The sequence below is a fragment of the Callorhinus ursinus genome, unplaced genomic scaffold (assembly GCF_003265705.2).
Source record: "Callorhinus ursinus isolate GAN/ISIS: 27379988/994484 unplaced genomic scaffold, GSC_fseal_2.0 scaffold60, whole genome shotgun sequence".
Lineage (NCBI taxonomy): Eukaryota > Metazoa > Chordata > Mammalia > Carnivora > Otariidae > Callorhinus > Callorhinus ursinus.
Window position 1 is genome coordinate 4,873,944 of NW_027397122.1, and position 23,428 is coordinate 4,897,371.

Genomic DNA, 23,428 nt, shown 5'->3' on the forward strand with positions numbered 1-23,428 from the left:
TGTTTTAGAAGCTTCTTCTTGCTAGCTTTTCAGTTTAGGTCGATGACCAGCACAAAGTAATTTTTGTCATGGGATGAGAAAGGGACAAAGACTCCTCTTCCACATGGATGTCCAGCTGTTCAGAGACTATTTGTTGAAAATACTGTGTGGAAACCATTGAACCGTCTTGTTACTTTTGTGTAAAAACAGTTTATTTCTGGACTCTCAATTCTATTCAGTTGATTTCTCTGTTATTACACCAAAACAATACCGTCTTTGTGCAGCATTACTGCGGGTCTTCAAATCAGGTAGAATAAGTTTCTTACTGCACTATTTTTTTCAGGATGTAAATTAATGTAAATTTCAGAGACAAAAGCAACTTTCCACAAAAAAAGCACAGAAGAATTCTGTTAGGGAAAGCACTGCAACTGTTTGGAGCTTAATTTGAATATTGGTATCTTAAAAAATACTGATTTTTCCACTCCATGAAAATAATGTATAACTGAGTTTATTTAGATCTTCTTTTATTTGTCTCAGCATTTTGAGGTAGTTTTTAGTACAGAGTTTTGAACATCTTTTACTAAATTTTTCCCTAATATTATAGTTTTAAAAATGTTATTGTAGTGGTATTTTTATAATCTTACTTTCCAATTTCTAGACACTAGAAAAAAGTTATTTTTTTTGTATTTTGGCCTTCAATCATTGACTGAGATAATAATTTATATATATATTAAAATTCTGTTAATAAAGTAAATCACACTCATTGATTTCTGAATGCTAAGCCAATCTTGCAATCCTGGGATAATCTCTATTTCATCATGATGTATTATACATTTTATATATTGCCAAATTTAACTTAGTAAAATTTCCTAAGGATTGTTTTGTTTGTTTGTAGGCATATTAGACTGTAATTTTTTATTTTATATATTTTGGTGACAGAGCTCTATTGTCCTCAATGTATTATTTGGATATGATGACATTATTTGTCCCTTAAATAATATTTGATCTTATTCCTTAGTAAAACTATATCGGTCTAGAGTTTTTCTCTATTTTTCACAATTAAAAGTGTTATGATAATCAACAAAACTATTTTCATAGATATAGGTCTATTGAGGTTTTCTCCTTGTGTCAGTTTTGGTAAGCTGTATTTTTAAGTCATTTGTTCCTTATATCTAAGTTGTCAACTTCATTGGCATGAAGTTGTTTATAATACCACTTTTTAACAAAAAATACATTGTACTGAGGTATAGTGTACTTGCAATGAATGTAATCTATTAACTCATACAATTTGATGAGATTTTGCATCATCTCAGTTATATACAACCATGGAACCACCATAACAGACAAGATTCAGAGCATTTACATTTTACTAAAAGATTTCTCATACGTATCCCTTTGCCATCCGCATCTCCCTCTCCTCCAAGGCTAGGGCATCAGGTGATCCATTTTTTGTCAATCTGTATTGGTTTGCATTTTTAGAATTTCATTTAAGTAGAATCAATGGCATGTAATAATTTGCTTCTGACTACTTTCATTCAGTATAATGATTCTGAGTTTCATTCATCTTGTTGCATGTATCATCATTTTGGTCTGTTTGATTGCTAACTACTATTCCATTGTATGGATATGCCACAATCTGTTCATTCTTTCACATGCACATAAACATTTCGTTGGTTTCCATTTTTAGACTGTTATGAATAAAGCTGTTTTCAAAATGTATGTCCGAGTTTTTGCATGGACATATACTTAAATTTGTTTTGGGTAAATATCTAGCAGTGGAATGGCTGTATATGGCTGGCATAGGTATATGACAACTATCCAAATGGTGTTCAAGAGTTTCCAAACTAGTTATACCATTTAGCATTCCCAGCAGCAGTGTGTGAGAGTCCCACTGTACTGTATCTTTGTCACACTTGGAATTTTCAGTTGTTTTAATTTTAGCCATTGTAAGGATATGTTGTCTTTTAAATTATATTTACTGATAACTCATCATGTTAAGTATTTTTTCACTGTTTATTTGCCCTTCTTCTATTTTGTGTGTATGTGTGTGCATGCGTGTATGTAAAGTGTCTGTTCAGATCTTTTGACCATCTTTCATCTGGGTTGTTCATCTTGTTATCTTTAAGATAACTTTATACGTTCTAGATTTATGATTGTGGATATTTTTCCCATTGTTTCATTTTCTTAATGATGTCTTTTAAAAATCCAACTATTTCAAAAAGTTTTCTAATCTTAATTTTATGTTGAGGTCTATTATCCATTTCAAGTTAATTTTTTTTGTATACGGTAATGTAATAAAACTTGACTTTTTTCCCAGAAGGATATCCAGCTGTCTCAGTAATTTCTTTCCTTCTCCATTGAAATGTCTTGGCACATTTAAAAAAGAAAATCAATGGCAACGTAGGTAGATGGCTCTGTTTCTGGACTCTATTTTCCATTGCTTCATTTGTTAATCACTTTGCCAATTGGTACTGATTATTGTAACTTTATAGTAAGACTTAAAGTCAGGCAGCACAAATCCTCTAACTTTATTCTTTTTATTCAAAATTGTTTTAGCCATTTTGTTTTTCATTTCATAGAGATTTTATAATCAGCTTGTAAATTTCCACAAAACAGCTTCTTAGGATTTTGATAGGGTTTGCACTGAATCTACAGATCAATCGGAGAAGTATTAATATATCAACAAGTCTTCCTGCCCACGAACCTGGTTTATTTTCCGTTTATTTATGTCTTTGTTAATTTATTTCATTCAGTAATGTACCAAAGTTTTCAATGAAAAAAATGCATTTTTTAAATCAAATCCTATGTAGTTTTTGGTACTATTGTCAATGAAATGTTTTAAACTTTCATTTTCCAGTATGTTTGCTTCTGATATGTAACATTACAATTGATTTTTGTACATTAACAATGTCTTTGCCTGTGATAAATTCAGTGATTACATCTAACAGTTGCTTTGAAGATTTCTGAGGGTTTTTTGCAAGTATCATCATATCAGGGGCACCTATGTGGCACAGATGATTAAGTAGCTGACTCTTGATTTAGGCTAGAGTCCTAACTCAGGGTCATGAGATCAAGCTCCACATCAGGCTCCATGCTGAGTGTGGAGTCTGCTTGAGATTCTTTCTCCCTCACCCTTTGCCCCTCCCGCTCATGCTTTTTTGCTCTCTTTCTCTTTTTCAAATAAATAAATAAATAAATCTTAAAAAAAAAACCAACTAAATATCAGCATGTCATCTCTACACGAGAGGGATTTACATCTTCCTTTCCAAAATTTATGATTTCTATTTCTTTTTCTTGCCTTTCTGCAATAACTTTCCCCTCCACTAAGTGGAAAATGATAGTGGTAATAGCAGGCACTTTTGTCTTTTTTCCTGATATTAAGGAAAAGACATTCGATATTTTTCATTATTTACTTTAGCCTCAGGTTTTTCACAGATGCTCTGTATCAGACTGAGGATGTTCCCTTCCGAGTCTAATTTGCTGAGAGTTTTGATCATAAATGGCCATTGATTTTCTCCCTTTTGTTAATAATACTCTTGGTCATTTCTGATACTTTGATTCTCTGTATGTATTTTATAAAAAACTTGTCAAATTCCACAAAAATACAGCTAAGATATTGATTTGGATTGCACTGAAACTACAAAACAACTTAGTAAGAAAATAGGGATGATTTTCCCATCTTACAGTTCTATTTCTATTTAACATGGTTTTCTTGTAGTCAGCATATAGTTGGGTATAGATTTTTTATCCAGCATCAAAATTGCTTTCAATTTCATTATGTTAAATTGTATTTAGTATAATACCTGACATAATTTGGTTTAAATACAGCTTTATTTACTGTTTGTTTCATCTGTTCTTTTGCCTTTTATGTGACTTTCTTTTGTATTATTTGAGATGTTTTTTTTTTCTTTTTTAAATTTCATTTTGTCTTCCCCTATTAGCTTATTGCCTATGATTGATTGATTGATTGGCTTCTGTTATTACTGTCACTCTAAGACTTATACACCTTTAATTCTAGGGTTTAAAGTATAATATCACACCACTTCATGAATAGTGTAAAAAATTACAATAGCATATGCCTATTTTCATCCTGACCTCCCTTGTACTATTGTTATACAACTTAGTTCTGCATGTGCTATACCCCCAAAATACATTGCTACTATTTTTGGTTTAAAGATTCAATGGTATTTTAAAGACTTTCAGAATGAAAAATAGTGTTTTCTATTTATGCACATATTTAGCATTTTTCTTGACCTCATTTTCATTCCATTGTATAAACTCAAATTTCCACACACACCATATTCTTTTGACTAAAGAACCTCCTTCACGTCTGTTGGCAGTATGTCCCTCAACTTTATTTTCCTGAAAATGTCTACTCTGTCTTTCTTTTTTGAAAGTTATTAATGCTGCTTTTTTTAAAAGAAGATTTATTTATTTATTGAGAGAGAGAGAGCCCAAGCAAGAGAGGGGCACAAGGAGAGGGAGAGAGAGAATCTCAAGCAGACTCCCTGCTAAGCATGGAGCCTAATGCGGGGCTCGATCTCAAGACCCAGAGATCATGACCTGAGCCAAAACCAAGAGTGAGACGCTTAACCGACTGAGCCACCCAGGCGCCCCACTAGTTAATGTATTCTCAATTTTTTTTGATATTTAAAATATGTGTCTCCATATTCTTCTGGCATGCACAGATTCTGACAAGAGCCTGCTATCATTCTTATATGTGTTCCTCTGTATTTAATGTACTTTTTCCTCTAGCTGTTTTAAGATGTTCTTTTTATCACTGTTTTCCATAATTTATGTGCATAGTTTATCTCTATACAGCTTGGCATTTGTTGAGTTTCCTAGGTCTGTATATTTATAATCAGTTAGGAACAACACGGGCCATTGTTTGCCCATTTTTCCCACTTTCCCTTTTTTCTGGGACTCCAGTTACATGTGTATTAAACAGCTCGATATCATCCCACAGCTAACTGATATTTTATTTATTCATTTCCTATTTCATTTTGGATAATTGTTGCTATGTTTTCAATTTCGCTCATCTTTTATCCTGCAGTATCTGACCTGCTCTTAAAACCATATCCATTTACGCGTCATTTTAGATTCTGTGTCTTTCATGTCTCAATGTCCTCTTGAGTCTTGTTTACATACACATTTTCCCCACCTCCATGGTGGTGGTTTCCTCTGCCATCTGAATATATGGAAGGTATTTGTAATAGCTGTTTGCACACATCCTCGTCTGTTTGTCTCTTCGTGTCTACCACTTCCAGGTCCGGTAATAATGATTTATTGTTCCTCCTGACTATGGGTGATATTTTCCTACTTCTTGGCATGAAATTACTTTTCTTTGAGTCCCTATTTTGGATCTTAGGTTATTGATTGCTAAAACTTGTTTTGTTCTTAAATAGTGTTAGATTTTGTTCCAGCACAAAGTTAAGTAATTAAAAATCAGTGGGGTGTTTTGGGGGCTGCTTTTAACCTATTCAAGCAACTGCACAGGAACCATTAGTGTAGGGCTAATTAAGACTGTCTACAAAAGTGATATCCTTCTGAAGATTCTGCCTGATGATATTCTGTGTTCTACAAGTGGGGACCTGGACCATCCCCTGCCCTGTTTGAGCTTCAGAGGATGATCATGATCCTGCAGTGCTCTAGAGAATATCTAGCTCTAGAGAACTACTGAAGTTGATAGTTTCATTTTGTCAGTGCCCAGATCAGTGCTCACAGACGTGCACATTCTCTTGCCCAGCTCTCCAGAGCATTTCTCTGCAACTCCCTCCACTCTGGTACCCTAGTCTGCAAACTCTGGATGCCTTGGACACCCAGAACTCCAATCTCTGTCTTCTCAACTCAAGAAGGCATGGACTTCACTTCCCTGGACTGTAACTCAGAAACTGCCTCCAGGCAGTAAGCTGGTGAAATTGTAAAGTTCACATGGTTATTTTCACTCTGTTAGACATTCCAGTCCTTCACTACCTTTTGTCCAGTGTCCGGAAACCATCATTTCTCATATTTTGTCCAATTTATTATATGTTCAAGGCAGAAAAGTAAATGGAGCACCTAATACTCTATCTCCTCTACTTCATCCATGTCTTATTTTTTTTTTAATTTCTTTTTGTACTTTCTTTTGGTTTACTTTGCTGTTTGTTTTCTAGCTTTGGAGAAGGAACATTCATCTACCAGGAAGGGTGCTACCAGCATCTAGTGGGCAGAAGCCAGAATGCTGCCAGTTATCCTACATTGCACACAACAGTCTCCCATGGCAAAGAATTGATCCAACCCAAAATGTCAATGCTGTAAGGCTGACAAACCCTGGTTGAACCTATCAATTCCATCCCGTTGATTGGCTTTTCTTCTTCAGGAATTCCGCACACATGTATATTGTTTCTTCTTCCATCTTAACCAGTTTCACTGAGATATTTTTAACTGACTCTTCATCTCTTTTTTTCTGTTGGATGCTTTCTTGCCTTTCCTCAAAGTCCCTTCTTAAAAATTTTTAAAAGATTTATTTTAGAGAGAGCGAAAGAAGGTGAGCAAGTGTGTGAGCGGAGGGTGGGGAGCAGAGGGGCAGGGAGAAAGAAACTCTCCAGCAGACTCCCCATAGAGTGCGAAGCCTGACGCGGGGCTCGATCTCACAACCCCAAGATCATGACCTGAGCCGAAACCAAGAGTCAGAGGCTTAACCGACTGAGCCATTCAGGTACCACTGTTCCTTCTTAAAATTTTATTTGAATCTCTTTTCCATTTCGCACAGTGTAATTCTTATTTTCTGAATGAAATTTCCATTTCTTTTATCTTTTCACTGTCCATTTTATTTGTATTTATTTTAAATTTCTGTGTAAAGGCAGCTTTTCATATCCTCAAATGATTTTCTTCTGTTTTATAGTTGATTTGGTATTTTGTATTCTTATTCAAGTATTTTGGTGCTTATTTTGATTTTTCTTTTGACTCTTATTTTCATTAAAGTATTTTGATTCTTATTTTCTGTTTTGTTACAGTTTCTTTAAACATTCGTTTGGTTTTCTTCCATTCATTTGTTGGATTTGGTGTGGTTTGCAATATTTTTAGTTCAATGCTGCCCCCTTCTGTCAGTGTAGCAAAGTACAGTACTTTCTCTAATAAAAGTTGTTTTCTTACGGCAGGTGATTGTTACCAGAGGGGTTGTGTAACTTCCACTCAATTCATTCCTTCTGTCTTTCAGAATATTAATTGTTCCTCTTGCACTCAGTTTTTTCTTTTCATCACCCAACCTCCAAACGGTGACTCTTTCCTTTAAACTTCTCTTACACAGTCAGCGCTGTTCAAAGACTGCCATCTCAAATCATGGTGCTTTTTAATTCCTTCTCTGCAGAGAAGATTTCATTCTGTTATAACATATTCATTTAAGATTACATATTTTCCTCTAGACATTATTGTACCTCATTCCCACACATTTTGCTACAATATTACTATAATCATTCAGTTCAAGATATTTTCTAGTTTCCTTTATGATTTTTCTTTGGCCCATGACTCATTCATAAATATATTTTTACATTTCCAAATACGTGATTTTTTGATGTGTCATAATTGTCTTCTGGTCAAAAAACATACTCTGTATGATTTAAAATATTTGAGAGACATATAGAATTAATGAATCACTATATTGTACATCTGAAAATAACATAACACTGTATGTTAATCACACTGAAATTAAAATAAAAGAATAAATAAATATCTAAGCCAAAAAAATTTTAAAAATAAATATTTGAAAAATTTCTCATTGTTTTATGGTACAGTATGTGGTCATTTTTATTAATGGTCCTTGGAAAAATGTATATTTATATATGTCTATTAGGTCAATTTGTTAATTATGCTGTCATATTCTACTATATGTAGTTTTGTCTATACTAAATCCCCCAATATCCTGTTCTCTGGTTAATTGCCACACAGTTTACAATGACTCCTATCAGCAAGAGTCATGAACAGATATTTCAGTGCCTTTACAGATTAAAAAAAAAAAATCTATGTTTAGCATAGAGGTCACTCAAATCCATCTAACATTATTAATGTTATATCCTAATAAGTATTGAATCTTTGCCAAATCAACTGCTGCTACATGATTGGTGTGATTTCTGTATCTTTTCTGGAAATCACGTGTAAACATAAGTAAGAATAAGAGCTATGTTAGAGACAGAACAAACAAGCAAGTAAAACCAGTGGATCTACTGTTAAAAAGCTTTTGCACAGCTAAAGGAAACAGTCAGCAAAACCAAAAGACAACCGACAGAATGGGAGAAGATACTTGCAAATGTCTTATCAGATAAAGGGCTAGTCTCCAAAATCTATAAAGGAATTACCAAACTCAACACGAAGGAACAAATAATCCAATCAAGAAATGGGCAGAAGACATGAATAGACATTTTTCCAAAGAAGACATCCAAATGGCCAACAGACACATGAAAAAGTGCTCAGCATCGCTCGGCATCAGGGAAATCCAGATCAAAACCTCAATGAGATGCCACCTCACACCAGTCAGAATGGCTAAAATTAACAAGTCAGGAAACGACAGATGTTGGCGGGGATGTGGAGAAAGGGGAACCCTCCTGCACTGTGGGTGGGAATGCAAGCTGGTGCAACCACTCTGGAAAACAGTATGGAGGTTCCTCAAACAGTTGAAAATAGAGCTACCATACGGTCCAGCAATTGCACTACTGGGTATTTACCCCAAAGATACAAATGTAGTGACCTGAAAGGGCACCTTCACCCCAATGTTTATAACAGCAATGTCCACAATAGCCAAACTATGGAAAGAGCCCATCAATAGATGAATGGATAAAGAAAATGTGGTATATATATACAATGGAATATTATGCGACCATAAAAAAAATAAAATCTTACCATTTGCAGTGGATGGAACCAGGGGGTATTATGCTAAATGAAATAAATCAACCAGAGAAAGACAATTATCATATGATCTCACTGATATGTGGAATTTGAGAAAGAAGGCAAAGGATCATAGGGGAAGAGAGGAAAAAATGAAACAAGAAGAAACCAGAGAGGGAGACAAACCATAAGCGATCCTTAATCTCAGGAAACAAACTGAGGGTTGCTGGAGTGGTGGGGCGTGGGAGGGATGGGGTGGCTGGGTGATAGACATGCGGGAAGGTATGTGTTGTGGTGAGCACTGTGTATTGTGTAAAACTGATGAATCACAGACCTGTACTCCTGGAACAAATAATACATTATATTTTAATAATAATAATAATAATAAAGAAAAACAAAAAAACCCCAGTGGATCTACTGTCAAAAAGAAGGGATATAGGAATACAAAATCACATCGTTTTTTCACTTCTAAAAAGTATACTAAATTAGAATTGACAACAAATCTTTTATTGTGAACTTCTCAGCAATTCACAAGATCTGTCACATTCACCTGTGTCCTGTGGGTATTGTACTTAGATGGTTGCTGGATAATGTGTGGATAAGATTAGTCCTCCTCTTGTAGAGACAAAGATTCTGAAATCTGTGTGTTCTTCCTGTTCATCATCAGGGAGACAATGAATTCTTCTGAACCTGTGTCCAAATCTTCTCTAGCAGTATCTGAAATTCATGCCTCCTCATTTTCTGGTGGTTCATATTACTGTTCATCATCATTTTGGTTTATCATAGATACCATAGTATAATCTTTCATTGGTGTCTGGATTTTTCTTCAATACACCATCTTTTCCACTTCCTGATTAGTCTTTATAGGCTGTCACTTCTACATGTTTAGTAATATTTCATAAAGAAGGGACTAAATTTGCTGTTTGACTTCATCTTTAGTGTTCTTGGAGTCTGATTCAGTGGGAACCTCTCTACTAATATTCCTCTATTCTATCTCTAATAGCTCTAATATTTACCTCTGTGGTAAAATTAGAATGGGTAATCATGAAGGAAGAGATGCAGAAAGTAGAAATAAATCTAACGCTACAACCGCAGATAAGTTTGCAGGCAGATCAATTTTCAGAAGGGGCTTACAGAAATGGAAACTGATTCCTTAGAAGTGTTCATATCTTTATTGCTAATGGGTATGGGGTTTCTTTTTGGGGTGATGAAAATGTTCTAGAATTAGAACATTGGCGACATAGAATCGTGGTGACATTGCTCAATTCTGTATCTTAAAAAAAAACAACCACTGGACACTCTAAATGGATGACTTTTGTGTGTATGAAATATATCACAATAAAGCCATTTTTTTTTTTTTTTAGGAAAGAAAAAACCTTGAGATATCTGTATACCCCTCGGGGTCTTCGAGTCATTTAAATATCAGGCTTTAGAGACTATACAATCCACACAGAAAAATGGTTAATAACACAATCCTTAAATTTAGAAAGATGCCTAGGTTTAAATTTTGGTTTCATACTTACTGTGGAGTTAAAAGCCAATTAGCTAATGTGGCTGGGCATTAGCTTTCTCAGATAAAGTGGGGAAAACAACACTGCTTTGTCCAGAAACAGGGACGGAAACAGGATTTTTGCTCAAGTCGTACACTGTAGGAGCACTCCAGGTGAAGAGCAGGGTAGACTCAGGACAAGAGACTAGGCTATGAATCTGCAGACAACGTGGTCTCAGCAGGATCCAGCTTAGATTTAGATCTGTTTCCTCAAGGAGTCAGTCAGCCGTGGGCCAAAGTCTAAGGGGACAGTGTGGCAGGGTGCCGTCCTCCAGGCTGGTGGCTGTCTGTATTGAGTGGCCGCCACTCGGTGCTACTGGAAGAAGATGCCCTTGCCAGTACAGGGCGTCTGGGTTGGGCACTCCCAGCACTTACCACTCACTCCTCCCCATAGTCTTGTTGTAGGAAGGCCCAAGAGGAGACACAGTACAATCACAATGAAGGTCTGCACAGTGCCTGGCACCTAAGAACTACTTTATAAATGGTAGCTATTTTTTTTGCAGGACATAAAATATCAGACACACGGACAAGAAATTAATTACAAATATTGTATAACACCATCCAGTCAGGAAATCTTACTGTACATGTTGCTTCTTCGTCAAATGCGTACGTGTGATTTATTGAGCATGCTTCATGACGAGGTGGTAAAGGAGTCACTTTGAGTGGGCTTGTCCAACCTGAAAACAAAAATGTATGTGCTTTGGGTTAAAAATGTGATAGAGGTTTTTTTTTTTTTTTGGTTTGTTTCTTTTTCTTCCACCAGAAATATTTCCTATGAGAAAGCCACACTGTGTGATGTTAACTGACATTTCAATGGATTATATAACCACTTTTCTTAGCAGTGAGAACTGAATAGCTCTGGAATTTACATGTTAGGATAATGATAGTAGTGCAGAATTATTTGTTACTACTCATTATTTGAAGAAGTCTGTTGAGTACTATGAATCCGCAGATGAGCATGTAGATGTATTAGGGATGGTGGCAACACAGAGGAGTCTGGTTACTATGCAGATAACTTATCTAATGATAGAAGTCCTAAGAGACTAGCAAATGTGCACACAGACTGCAACAAATATTTACTGTGTTGTAAATGGAAGTGGATGCGTACGCATCTACTTTGTGTACGCACACAAAGACAGAAGAGGGGTTCCTGGGTTTGAGGTGCTCATGAACAAGTGGAAAATACACTCATGTTAGTAGATAGCTTCACGGTCGTAATAATACTTGTTCTCTGCGTCCCGTGGGAGAGTAGAGGAAGAATACTAGCCCAGCCAGATTGTGGGGAGTTAAGAACATCTTCCTGAAGATAATATTTGATCTAACCTTGACAAAGGGGGAAGTCAGGAAGACTAGAGTCTGAGAAAGCCTCGATACACCACTGTTGACTTGGAAAACAGAGGAGGCCATGTGAGAAGGAGAACAGGTAGCCTCCAGGAGCAGAGTGTCCCTGGCTGTCCAGGACGAGGGTGTCCCTGGCTGTCCAAGACAAGGAAGCTGACACCTCTAATGCAAGGAACCGGGTTCTGTACAACCTGAATGAGCCTCAAGTAGATTTTTCCCAGACACTGCAGGTTTGGGCAGTTAGATCCTGAGTAGAAAACCAGTTGAGCCTGCCCAGTCTTCTCACAAAACCGGGAGCTAATAAATGGGTTTTGTGTTGGGCTGCTGAGTCTGTGGTACTTTGTCACAGCAGCAAGAGAAAATATAGAGGCAGAGGCAAGAGGTGAAGGCAAAGTGAGAAAGGCAGTGCTGAATCCCATGATCATTTCAGGTTTGAGAATAAGGATGATTCTATCTGTGACCCAGCTGACTGAAGGAAACCCTCAGAAGACTATTGTGCCAACAGCAGCATGATGGCACCTTGTGGTTCTATTGAAGCAGTGGCTTTGGAAAAGGAGGAAAATAGGAAAACAACAGAACCTAAGATTTGATTTTTAAGCCAGAGTAGGAGATCGGGAATAGGACATTGAATTATAGCTATGCACCTCAGGGTAGGATATTCATGCCTAAGTACGATGATGTCATTTCCTTTACCTTGTTTCCGTGCCTACCACTGCCAAACAAACACGCCAAAGCCTAGCATCTTTAAACAACCATTTGTTGTCTCCCAGGACTCTGAAGCTAGTCTGGGTGCTGTATGTCATGTGCTGTAGCCTGGGATTGCTCAAGAGGTCCAAAATTATCTCACTCACTGGCTGGCAAGTGGGTGTTGACTGTTACCAGGGAGCTGAGCTGGGTCTGCTGACGAGTGCCTTGTTTTTTGTTACTTTTTTTCCCCCCTATGGGCCTTTATTGAATTTTCCACAAAATAGTGACTGAGAATCCAAAGGAAAATCCCAAGAGGTCCAATCCCAATGTGCAAGGACAAAAAAAAAAAGTCTCCACTTGCGGTATGGTTGCCAATACAGGCGAGAGCCCAGAATCAATGTGGGAAGGAAACGGACCTCACCTCATGGTAGGAGGGTGGCAGGCACACACAGGAAGGAGTGAGCTGCCAAGGGCCACCTTTGGGACCAGCTATTACACACCTCCTCCTCATAATGCACAATCTCACTTCACCACTTTCATGCCACCAAACAAATATTAAGTCCTTTGTAAAGGGAAGCACTGTACTATTTCTTCACTTATTAAAGATTTAACATGTTTGAAACGGTGATATTTTCATCGTGAGTTGGTTTTGTGTGTAACCCATGAAATTGAGTGAGTTTGGAGGGGTCTGCCATGAACACTATTTTTCCATAGGCCCTATTATTTTTATTATAAAACATTTCTATAATGTGTTAAAGAAACAAAACTTTAACAGAAAGATTTAAGGACTATTCTATGTATATTTTCTTATTCATGTGTTTTCTCTCCTCTAATGGTTAGAAATACATTTTTTCAACATCTAAAATACCGTCGTTAGTGGTCTTCTCTGAGTTTTCTTTCTTTGTTATTTTCAAAGAACCAGGTTCAGGTTTAGTTGATTTCTTCTACTTCTCTGTTCTCTACTTTATCTATATGCACCAAACATAGACCTTCAAAATATATGATGCAAATATTGACAGAATTTAAGGAAGAAGTAACTCTACACTGGTAATTGGAGACCTCAATACTTTACTTTCAGTAATGGATAGACAAAGACCAATAAGGAAATCGAGGACTCAAACAAAAATTTCTCACAAAAGACATATACAGGACACTTTATCCAACAGAATACCCAAGCAGAACACATATTTTTCTGAAGTGCACATGGAACATTCTATAGAACAGATTATATTGTAGGCCATGAAACAGGTCTTCATAATTTTTAAAAGACTGAAATCATGCAAAGTATATTTTCTGATCACAATGGAATCAAAGTAGAAATTGACAAAATGGAATGAAACTACAAATCAATACATGGAAATTAAACACCACACGCCTGAATAACCAAAGAAGAAAGCACATGTAAAATTAGAAATTATCTTGAGAAAAATGAAAACAAAAACACAATACAACAAAAGTTATGGGATTCAACAAAAGTAGAACTAAGAGGGAAGTTTATCGGTATAAACACTTACCTTAATGAAAAAAGATCTCAAATGAACAACCTAAATTTATAACTTAAGGAAGTACAAAAAAAAAGAAAGAAAGAAAGAAACTAAACCCAAAGCTAGTAGAAAGAAGGAAACAAAGATCAGAGTAGAGATACACAAAATAGAGAAGAAAAAAACAGTAGAATCAATGAAAGCAAGAGTTGGCTTTTTTGAAAATATAAAAAAGAAATTGACATTTAGCTAGATGGACTCAGAAAAAAAAAGAAAGAAGACTCAAATAAACTAAAATCATAAATGAGAAAGGGGATGGAGGATGTTGTTGGAGGATGTGACTACTTGTGAGCCGGACTCCAGCATGGGAGGATTCTCACCCACTCCCCTGTCCTAGAAATGTACCTTCTGCCCACCATTCCCCCAGCAGGAGCTGTTTCAAGAATGTAGCCCAGAGTGAGATGTTGTTGAGACCATTTGGATGGTAATATGACTGAACCCTGTTAAGGTCTTTATACAGACTGTTAGGATTCCGAAGGCCAGGTGTGGAGATCTACTTGTCTTGCAGCCACCCGAGACAAGCCTCGTATGTAAGTTCTCTTTCTTATTAAACCTGCCACTTACCCGTCTGGGGTGACCTGCCTCTTTCTCTGTTCTCTCTCTGCCTTCCATGTATGAGGGCCAGTTTTGGATTTCACCCAAAGAACTCCTGAGGTTGCAAACTAACAAATTTACAGAAATAAAAAGGATAAGAATGTACTATGAACAACTGTGCACCAACAAATTATATAACCTAGATGAAATAGACAAATTCCTAGAAACATACAACCTACAAAGACTGAATCATTTAGAAACAGAAAATATGAACAGATCTATAACCAATAGGGAGAATCAGTCATCAAAAACTTCCCAACAAAGAAAAGCTCAGGACCAAATGGCTTCACTGGTGAATTCTACAAAACATTTAAAGAATTAATACCAATCCTTCTCAAACTCTTCCAAAAATACTGAAGAGAAGGGGAGGCTCCCAAACTCATTCTGAGGCCAACATTACCTTGATACCAAAGTCAAAGACACTACAAGAAAATGACAGATCAATATCCCTGACAAATACTGATGCAAAAATCCTCAAAATGCTAAAAAACAGAATTTAACAGCACATTGAAAGTATTATACACCATGACCAAGTGAGGTTTATTCCTTGAATGCAAGGAATTGTATTTGTGCATTGTTGGTGGCAATTTAAAATGGCGTAGCCACTATGGAAAACAGTATGGTGGTTTCTCAAAACATTAAACATGGAATTACCATGTAATTGAGCAATTCCACTTTTGGGTATATACCCCAAAGAACTGAAAGCTGGGTCTTGAAGAGATTTACACCCCCAAGTTCATAGCAGTATTATTCACAATAGCCAAAAGGTGAAGCAACCCAAGTGTCCACCGATGGATAAACAAACAAAATGTGGCATATACATGAAAAGGAAAATTATTCAGCCTTAAAAAGAAATTCTGATACATGCTACAACATGAACATTGTAATTCACGAGGACATTATGCTAAATGAAGTAAGCCAGTCACAAAAGACCAATACTTTATGACTTCACTTATATGAGGTTTCCAGAGTAGCCAAATTCTGAGACAGAAAGTAAAATGGTGATTGCCAGGGGCCCAGGGAGAAGGGGAGGAGATAGGAAGTTAGTATTTAATCTGTACAGTTTCTGTTTTTTAGATGAAAAGTGTTAAGGAGATGAACAGTGGTGAAGATTGCACTTAATACCAATGAACCATACACTTAAAAATGGTTGATTGTTATGGAGTAAATGTTTGTGTACCCCCCCATTTGTATATTGAAACTTTTACCCCCAATGTGATGGTATTTGAAGGTTGGGCCTTCAGGAGGGAGTTAGGTTCAGATAAGGTGTGGAGGGTGTGGCTTCCATGATAGGATTACTTTCCTTATAAAAAGAGGAGGAGAGACCAGAGCTGTCTCTCTCTCTCTCTCTGCCCCGAGAGGAAACAGCAAGAAGCGGGCCCTCTGCAAGCTAGAAAGAGGGCTCTCACCAGGAACCAAGTTAGCCTGTATCTTGATCTTGGACCCCCCAACCTAAATAAATGCCTGCTGCTTAAGCCACCCAGTCTATGGTATTCTATTTTAGCAGTTTGAGCTGAGACAGTAGCTAAAAAGAAAAAAGCAGGAAGATATACAAAGAGTTATAAGTATTGATCTTAGGAAGCCTGAATACAGGAAAATCAAGGATGCGATAATAGGCAACCTCTGTTTTTCCTGTGATAAGGAAGATGTGTTATCTCCTGTAAGGAGAGGGAATAAGACCAAAGAAAGGTTTGAATATAATTAGGATAAGTTTAGAGGACTTGATTAGTATATGAGAAAGAAAGCCAACTAGGAACAAAGAAGTACTGAATCCAGTTGTCTAGACAAAGTTGGAATAAAGCAAGAAATTGGCAATATAATCTTTTGTGATATCGTTTTGGTATTTATGAAAGCCCAGTGAAAAGCATATTCGTGTGTGATACAGTTAATTTTACAAAGACATTCTTCTCAGAATGTATTCGAAATTATGTGTATTTAGGTTTGCTATAAACCGAAAGTACTCATTATTTGTAATTAATGATTATTTCCAAGATCTACAAAATCATTGCAAACCTAGGACAAATTATATTGAACCAAATCCATGGACTGCCAGTATTACTCTTTCAAACTATAATAGCTAATATTAACAGCTACTATTAATTGAATGCTTTAACCAGGTTCCAGGAATTTTGTTAAGTGCTTTACATGTCTTAAATCATTTAATCCTTAACAATTTTATAAGAGAAGTACCCTTATTGCCAAGGAATTGAAAATTCTGGACTTTCTAATAGCTAACATTTTTTGGTGCATTCCTCCACGTCAGATATCTGTACGTGAATTATATTATAGTCTTCACTTACCTTATGAAGTATTACTAGTACATAAATTTACAAATATGGATACACAGGCATAAAGAGCCCCGGGTCATAGTGCAAGTAAGCCTTCTACCAAGACTTAAGCCCAGAAAGTGTACTAAATTCTGTTGTACTGATCCAGGTAGTGAGTTCTATACTTGGTTCTGAATTGTTGGTGCAGTCTGTTAACCCTATTTTCATTGTACGTTAGCTTTAATTATTTCTTCAGCCTCTACTTTGTTGTAATAATGTTTTGAGAGTCCAATCTTAGAAAAACTTAAAAACCAAAAATATTGTTCTTAAAAATTACATAGGCTAGGGTTTACTGCTTACAAGCAAAGTGGTCTACTTGTCTAAATTAGGACTACTAGAAAAAACAACTTCAGTTCCTTTAAAGACATATTCCTGACAATGACTACTAGTTTACATTGAAACATTAGCAAAAGAGTGAGCTCAAGCTCTTTTCTGCAGAGTTGGGATCAGTAAGATGTTCTGTGTCTGCAAGACCGACCTGAACTCATCCATTGTTCAATGTGAATGACATTAGCTTTCAGTAATGCTGTATTTCACTAGAGGGTATTTCCAAGAGATTAGAAAATACTTATTTAAAATAGGTTGTTGAACCTCATTCATATCCTTTATATGGAAATTCCAAACTGAAGGATTTCCTGAAGCCTATGTACTAAGTCCACAGCTGAAGAGCACATTAAAAGAATAACTCCTATCATATGCTGGTATCTCTCCAAATAGCTCTGTCTGTTCAAAAGTGGGTATCTGCAGGGTGGGGCTGGGAAGAAGGGTTCTTCATTTCTATTACCTTTCCCTTATTCTTATCCCCCTTCCAGGTCCCACGTGACTATGGCCTTTCTCCATGGAGAAGTGGCAGGGACCATGAAACCCCACTGCTCCAACAAATGGTGGGGTCACTGTTCCTTCACATACTGTCTCCTCAGGCCTCTAGTCTATGGCCAGATGCCAAAGAGCAGTGGAGGGGGGTGCAGCCTCTGGCATAGACGAAGCTTAGCATCTCTTGCTACAGCATGTGGTCTTTTCCTTTCCACGTGCTCAGAGATGTTAACCTCCTTGTACTTCCTGCTTGCCAGAAACACCTCCATACAAAAACAGGCCATGTGGCTTTCCTTTGGAAGTGTTCCTCACCCTTTCTGGACCAGGCCTGTGACACCCTCTGGGAGTTCTCACAGAGAAACCATAAGGTATAGCTTTCAGTAAAGGGTCATCAATTCTGTGTCCAGGGCTATGGAAGGGTTGCTTCCTAACAGACCCCCAAATCTACTTTCAAGTACCTTCCCATTTTGACCTCTTTATAACCACCAGCAGATTTGGCTTTTCAAGGGAGACAGATATGGAAAGATGCTACACAATTATCAGAACTAAACATATATGCCCTTGTGGAAAAATTAGGTTATCCATAGGTCTAGAATAAATTATCTGATATACACTTTGTGTTGGTCACTTATCCTAATTAATGCACTTTTTAAAAAACTTTTTTTACAAATAGGTTTATAAAAGGCTAATCATTCTTACTAGTTTTTCCTTACAATCTATAATTTAAAAATAAGAGTTCCTTATTCACCTCTTTATAATTTTATGTGAAATTTACTGCTAAATACTCAGGCTGACATCCACCCTCTTCTCCCTTGCTTGAAGGTTCAAAAATTATGAAGCCCATGTCCTTTCACTTACCTCCAAGTCTTGCTCTGATGGAAATGTCTGGTATTGCCCTGGAATTCCATCTCCTGTCCTGTTTTAGTTCTTCTAATAAAATGTTTTGCCTTTTCAGTGTTGTTTGAAATCCTGTGTCTGGCCTGGGAACTCGATGATGCGGTTTCACATCACTGAAATCCACCAGGCTTGGTATGGTTCTGCCAAAGCCAGGCTTTAAATCAGCATCGCCACCGGGACTCAAAAGCCCGGAACAGGCATCAACCAAGGGCACATCATCCCGAAGTGGAAATAATGGATAATCTCGCCCATACGGTGGGGGATAAGGGTAGTGTAAATGGTAGTCTGGCAGGACTGAAGGGGGGTAAGGGTGGAATTTAAGAAAAGTAGGGTTGCATTTCTTTTCAATTCTGCCATAGTTATGTCTGTCTTCAACTCCTTTCACAAAAGGCATGTTCATTTTCCTTAAGAGATTATAGTAGTGTGGGTAATCTATATTTTCAACAGCCTTTTTTCCTGAAAGGATGGCCCTTTCAGAGATACTTATCTTTCCAGGTTTGGACTGTGAATCCATATCCATGGCCTTTCTCTTTAGAATTTTGGATGACTGTAAACTAAGTGCCTCTGACGACTCCTTTCTATTTAACTGTAAAACTTACTATGTCAAATAACTGAGGCTTGGTTAATCTAACATAAAGTTACTGAATTGGTTTTCTAAATGTTGATAGTTTGTTGTTGTTTTTTTTTTTTTGAGGTAAATATATTTTCTCTACCAAAACAAGAATAGGGCAGTAAGGGACCAGGACAGAAAAAGCAAAACAAGGGTCCTTGTTGCTTGGCAACAGCTAGAACTCTAACACATCGGACCATTTACTATATATGTCATAATTTAATTCTCAGGAAAAACACAAATAGCCTTGTTAGTAATATTTTCATGATAGTTTCCTTCCCACTGTTCATTTGTTACTTATTTTTAAACGTTTCCCTAAGTTGATTTTTTATAAGTAAATGATATTCACTAAAGAGTGTAAAGCAGTTAGTCAAGTGAGAATATATTTTTAAAGGATGTATCTGACTAAAATAAAGATATGATAAATTACAAAACTCATTACCTAAATAAATGTAAATTTAAATGCAGTGCAAAGAATGAACAGGTATTATACCACACTTAATTCAGTGCAGTTAATTTCTAAGAGAAATAAGTGATCAATATTCAAAGTACAGGTTAATCTTTAAAATGTTCTAAATTACCTTACCTCTTGGCTACCAATGTACAGAATAAGACCAATGGGATTTTTGAACTCATTTCAGAAAACTACAATATGGTATGAGATATGAGGTCACATGTAAGGAAAAAAAGAATACCATTTCTATATTGGTCATGTAGAAGCTCATTTCAATGAGGTAATTTGGACTTGCAGGAAAACTGCTACCACAGGAATTCCAAGTATTGGAATTTGAGCACGGGGATCACACCATCCCTTCCGGAGTAAAACAAAACAAAACCACGCCCCCCCCCGAAAAAAACACACAAAAAACCCAAAAAACAAAAAAACCCCATGCAAACATGAATGAGAAACCTACTTTCATATTTCCAGCAACTGGCTTTCCAACTTTAGATTCACAGCATAAATGAACTAAAATCTCCAATGTAACATCCTACTCTCAGGTTGAACGTTAGGAATTTACACAGTAGATGAAGGTAGGAGGGACTGACGAACTGAAGCAAATTCTTGATGGCAGAACACAAGTCAATGACAGTCAAAAGTCCATTTGGTATTTTGCAGGTTTACCTGTTTATAAAAATTAGGAGGAGCTTTAGCAGGGTATATACCTAGACATGGTGATCGGGCACTATTCAGTCATACACATATATACGTATGGATGGACGTATTGGAGGTGCTCAAGAAACCTGCAAGGTCTTGACCAAAAAGCTGGCTAGATCTAAATCATACTAACACATGCTCGAGCAGCGTAAACTTACTTTTTAAAGATTTTATTTATTTATTTTAGAGAGAGACGAGAGAGACAGAAGGGGCAGAGGCCGAGGGAGAATCTGAAGCCGACCCCACCAATCCCGCAGTGCCCGCCGGCACCGACCCTATCACTGAGGTCACCCCAGAGCCGGAGGCTTAACCACCTGTGCCCCCCAGGCGCCCCTTGAGCACAGCAGATTTAATTCAGAACCTTATACAGGTAAGCATCTCTAAAGATGTAAATCTACTCAGTGGAATAAACCGTACTGTATACAGTTTACTGGACAATTAACATATGCATAAAATAGCCAGAAAACTCGAGGAACATCCTGATCCTGGCCCTGGTCCAGAAAGAGCCCTGATTTCTTTCTCCTCTTTCTTTCCTTCCTCCCTTTTTTCCTCCTTCCTTCCTTCCTTTTTTAATTTATGGTGATTTGGGTGCGCACTGTACGCCAGGAACTCTTTTAGCTGAGGCTAAAATGGTGGCCAGACAGACAAGATCCACCCTCAGAGTCAGAGCACACGGACACCGGGCCAGCTGTCGACCGCCAGCGGCGGCGGGGCGGTCCCCGGCCGGGGAGGCGAGGCGGCGGGGCGCTTCAGCCCTCCCCCCGCACACAGCACAGCCAGCGCCGGGTCACTCCTTTCCTCCGTGCCTTTGCTTCAAGCGTACGAGACGTGCGTCGGCGCTCGGCCTCGGCAAGGACAGCCCAGCGGCAGGGCCCGCGGGCACGGTCCTCCTCAGCGCGCTCGGGCTGTGAACGCCGACCGCTGTCCCCACGCACTTTTCCAACTTAGGCGTAGGAGGCCATCTTCCAGGCCCAGCGAGGCACGGAAGTCGACCTGCTCGTCCTGCCCACGAAGCTTCTCTCCGGGGCTCCCACGGCCTCCTTCCAGTCGCGCCGCCGTGCGTGCGCTGAGCCCCCTCCGGTGCCATCCCTCCACGAGGTGCGGGCAAGTGACGTCAGAAGCCCGGCGACCCCCGCGAGGGCGGGGCGGGGCGCACGCGGTTCCCGCCGCCCGCGCTTCGGGGTTGGCCCCCCGTGCGGAAGCTCGGTCGGCCAGCTCCGGAAACGGCCTCCCTCGGCCCACGAGCGCGCAAAGGGAAGGGCGCGGGCTGCGGGGCCCGCGGTTCTCCCGCACCAGAACCTTCGGCAGGGCTCCCTGACTGGCGCCCAGGCTCCGAAGGACCGCTCACGGATGGCACGGAGGGCGGCGCGCGGCGGCCCTCAGTCGGCGTCGAAGGACGCGGCCCAGCCGACGGGCCGCCGCGCCCCGCCCCCGCCCCGACGGAAGTGGCGGCCCGGCCTTCCGGCCTTCCTTCCGGCCCACCGCCCGCCGACTTCCGGCCGGCAGGTGGGCGCGCGCCGCCTAACGACCTTCTGCGCCGACGGTCGGCTAGGCGGCGGCGGCGAGTGGATGGAGGCCTCGGCCCTCGGCCGGCGGAGGCGGCGGGGCTGGCGGCGGGCCCCGGCCGCGGGCTCCCCGCTCACCCGGGCCGCGGTCGTCCTCCTGCTTTCCGCCTTCGTGGCGCGGGCGACCCCGTCAGGTGAGGCGTCGGCGCCGCCGCCACGGGCTCCGCGGGGCCGCCCGTCCCGCCCGGGGCTGGCCTCCCCGGGTCACGTGCGCCCGCCGAACCGAAAGGAAGCGCCGGTACCGGCCGGAGAGGGGTGTGTTCGCATGAACGCTGCGGAGGCCCCTGCGCTCGCGCGGGGCGCCGGGTGACTGGAGAGCACCCTCCGTGCGCGGCGTCGTTGGCCCGGCCGTGAACCAGCTCCCCGGGCCGGCCCCCGGCGGGCCCGCCAGCCCCGCAGGACGCGCGGGGCCGGGCCTCCCTGTCCGTGCGGCGTGGGCGGCGTGGACCGCCCCGCACGCCCTCGTCCTGGCTCCCGCAGCTCCCCCTGTCGGTCGTAGTTCTGAAATGCAGGGAGGACCGGGATGCTCGGGTTGAGACGCTTTTCTGCCGTCGTCTGTTTCCTCCTTTGTGTCCCAAAAAGTTCCATCCTGTGTTCTTTTTTTTTTTTAAGATTTTATTTATTTACCTGACAGAGACACAGCGAGAGAGGGAGCGGGAGCAGGGGGAGCGGGAGAGGGAGAAGCCGACTCCTCGCGGAGCGGGGAGCCCGAGGCGGGGCCCGATCCCAGGACCCCGGGGTCACGACCTGAGCCGAAGGCAGGCGCCCCTCCATCCTGTTTTCAAACGTGTTTCACATAGCCGCGAAGACACACCGGAGGGAGGGTTTCAGCCGCCGTCGTGTAACCGAGGAGGTTTTGGCTGCAGTATTTTGTGCTCAAAAGACTGTAAAAATAAAGGTATTGGATAAAAAAAACTCAAAAAAAGATTTGGTCGAAATCCTAAAAACTGTGCAAAGGACGAGAAAGGAGAGCGCTTCTCCAAGAATGTAAACGTGGAAGGATTGTGGAGGAAGGCCTGGGATGAGGAGAAGGGAAAGAAGGGGGGTGAGTGCGTAGTCTGGGCATCAGGACTCGTTCTCTTGGAAGGAGGGGCTCGCTGATCACCCTTAAGGAGCCGGCGGGAGAGGATGCTGCTTGGCCTCGGCCAGGCTACTGTACTAGGGCAGTGGGCGGGGGCGGGGTGGCGGGCGCCGCCTTTAGAGCCGATCGTGAGACCGGAGGATGCAAGACCTAAAATAGGCAATGCCTTAATTCTTAAGCGCCGAGTAGGAAAGATGGTAGTCACATAGCATTTGTACCACCTTCCATTCGGTCCCTACAATAACGCTGTAAATCCGAAATGCAGTCTCATTTTACAGATGAGAGAAGCGGAGGTGCTGGAGTTTAGGGTGGCTTTCCTAAGGCCAGTAAGTTGTCTTGTGACTTTGAATACACCCTCCTCCCACTCTGTTAAATGTTTTTTGGGTGGATGCCGTATTCTGTTTTTTTTTTTTTTGTACTGCTCCTACT

General features: G+C 40.0%; 2 protein-coding genes across 11 annotated transcripts in view; one reads left to right on the forward strand and one right to left on the reverse strand.

Annotated features, from left to right (window-relative positions):
* Window positions 1-19,336, reverse strand: part of SPMIP7 (sperm microtubule inner protein 7) — a 65,928-nt gene extending 46,592 nt beyond the window's left edge. For 2 of the 3 annotated variants that reach the window (XM_025853116.2, XM_073885037.1), the window contains exons 1-2: window positions 18,549-19,336; window positions 10,967-11,064 (exon numbers count right to left, since the gene is read on the reverse strand). In XM_025853116.2, coding sequence (XP_025708901.1) covers window positions 10,967-11,064; window positions 18,549-19,107 — 657 coding nt within the window. In that variant the 5' untranslated portion in view covers window positions 19,108-19,336. The remainder of the gene's footprint in view (window positions 1-10,966; window positions 11,065-18,548) is intronic. The other variant, XM_073885036.1, reaches the window with a different exon arrangement.
* Window positions 19,337-21,839: 2,503 nt separating this feature from the next.
* ZPBP (zona pellucida binding protein) overlaps window positions 21,840-23,428 on the forward strand; it is a 105,834-nt gene continuing 104,245 nt past the window's right edge. For 6 of the 8 annotated variants that reach the window (XR_012375953.1, XR_012375952.1, XR_012375954.1 and 3 more), the window contains exon 1: window positions 21,841-22,052. Coding sequence is in view for 5 of the 8 variants with exons in the window: in XM_025853119.2 (XP_025708904.1) it covers window positions 21,923-22,052 (130 nt within the window). In the remaining 3 variants the exon portion in view is untranslated. Of the gene's footprint in view, window positions 22,053-23,428 lie in introns of all 8 variants that reach the window. The other 2 variants (XM_025853121.2, XM_025853117.2) reach the window with 2 other exon arrangements.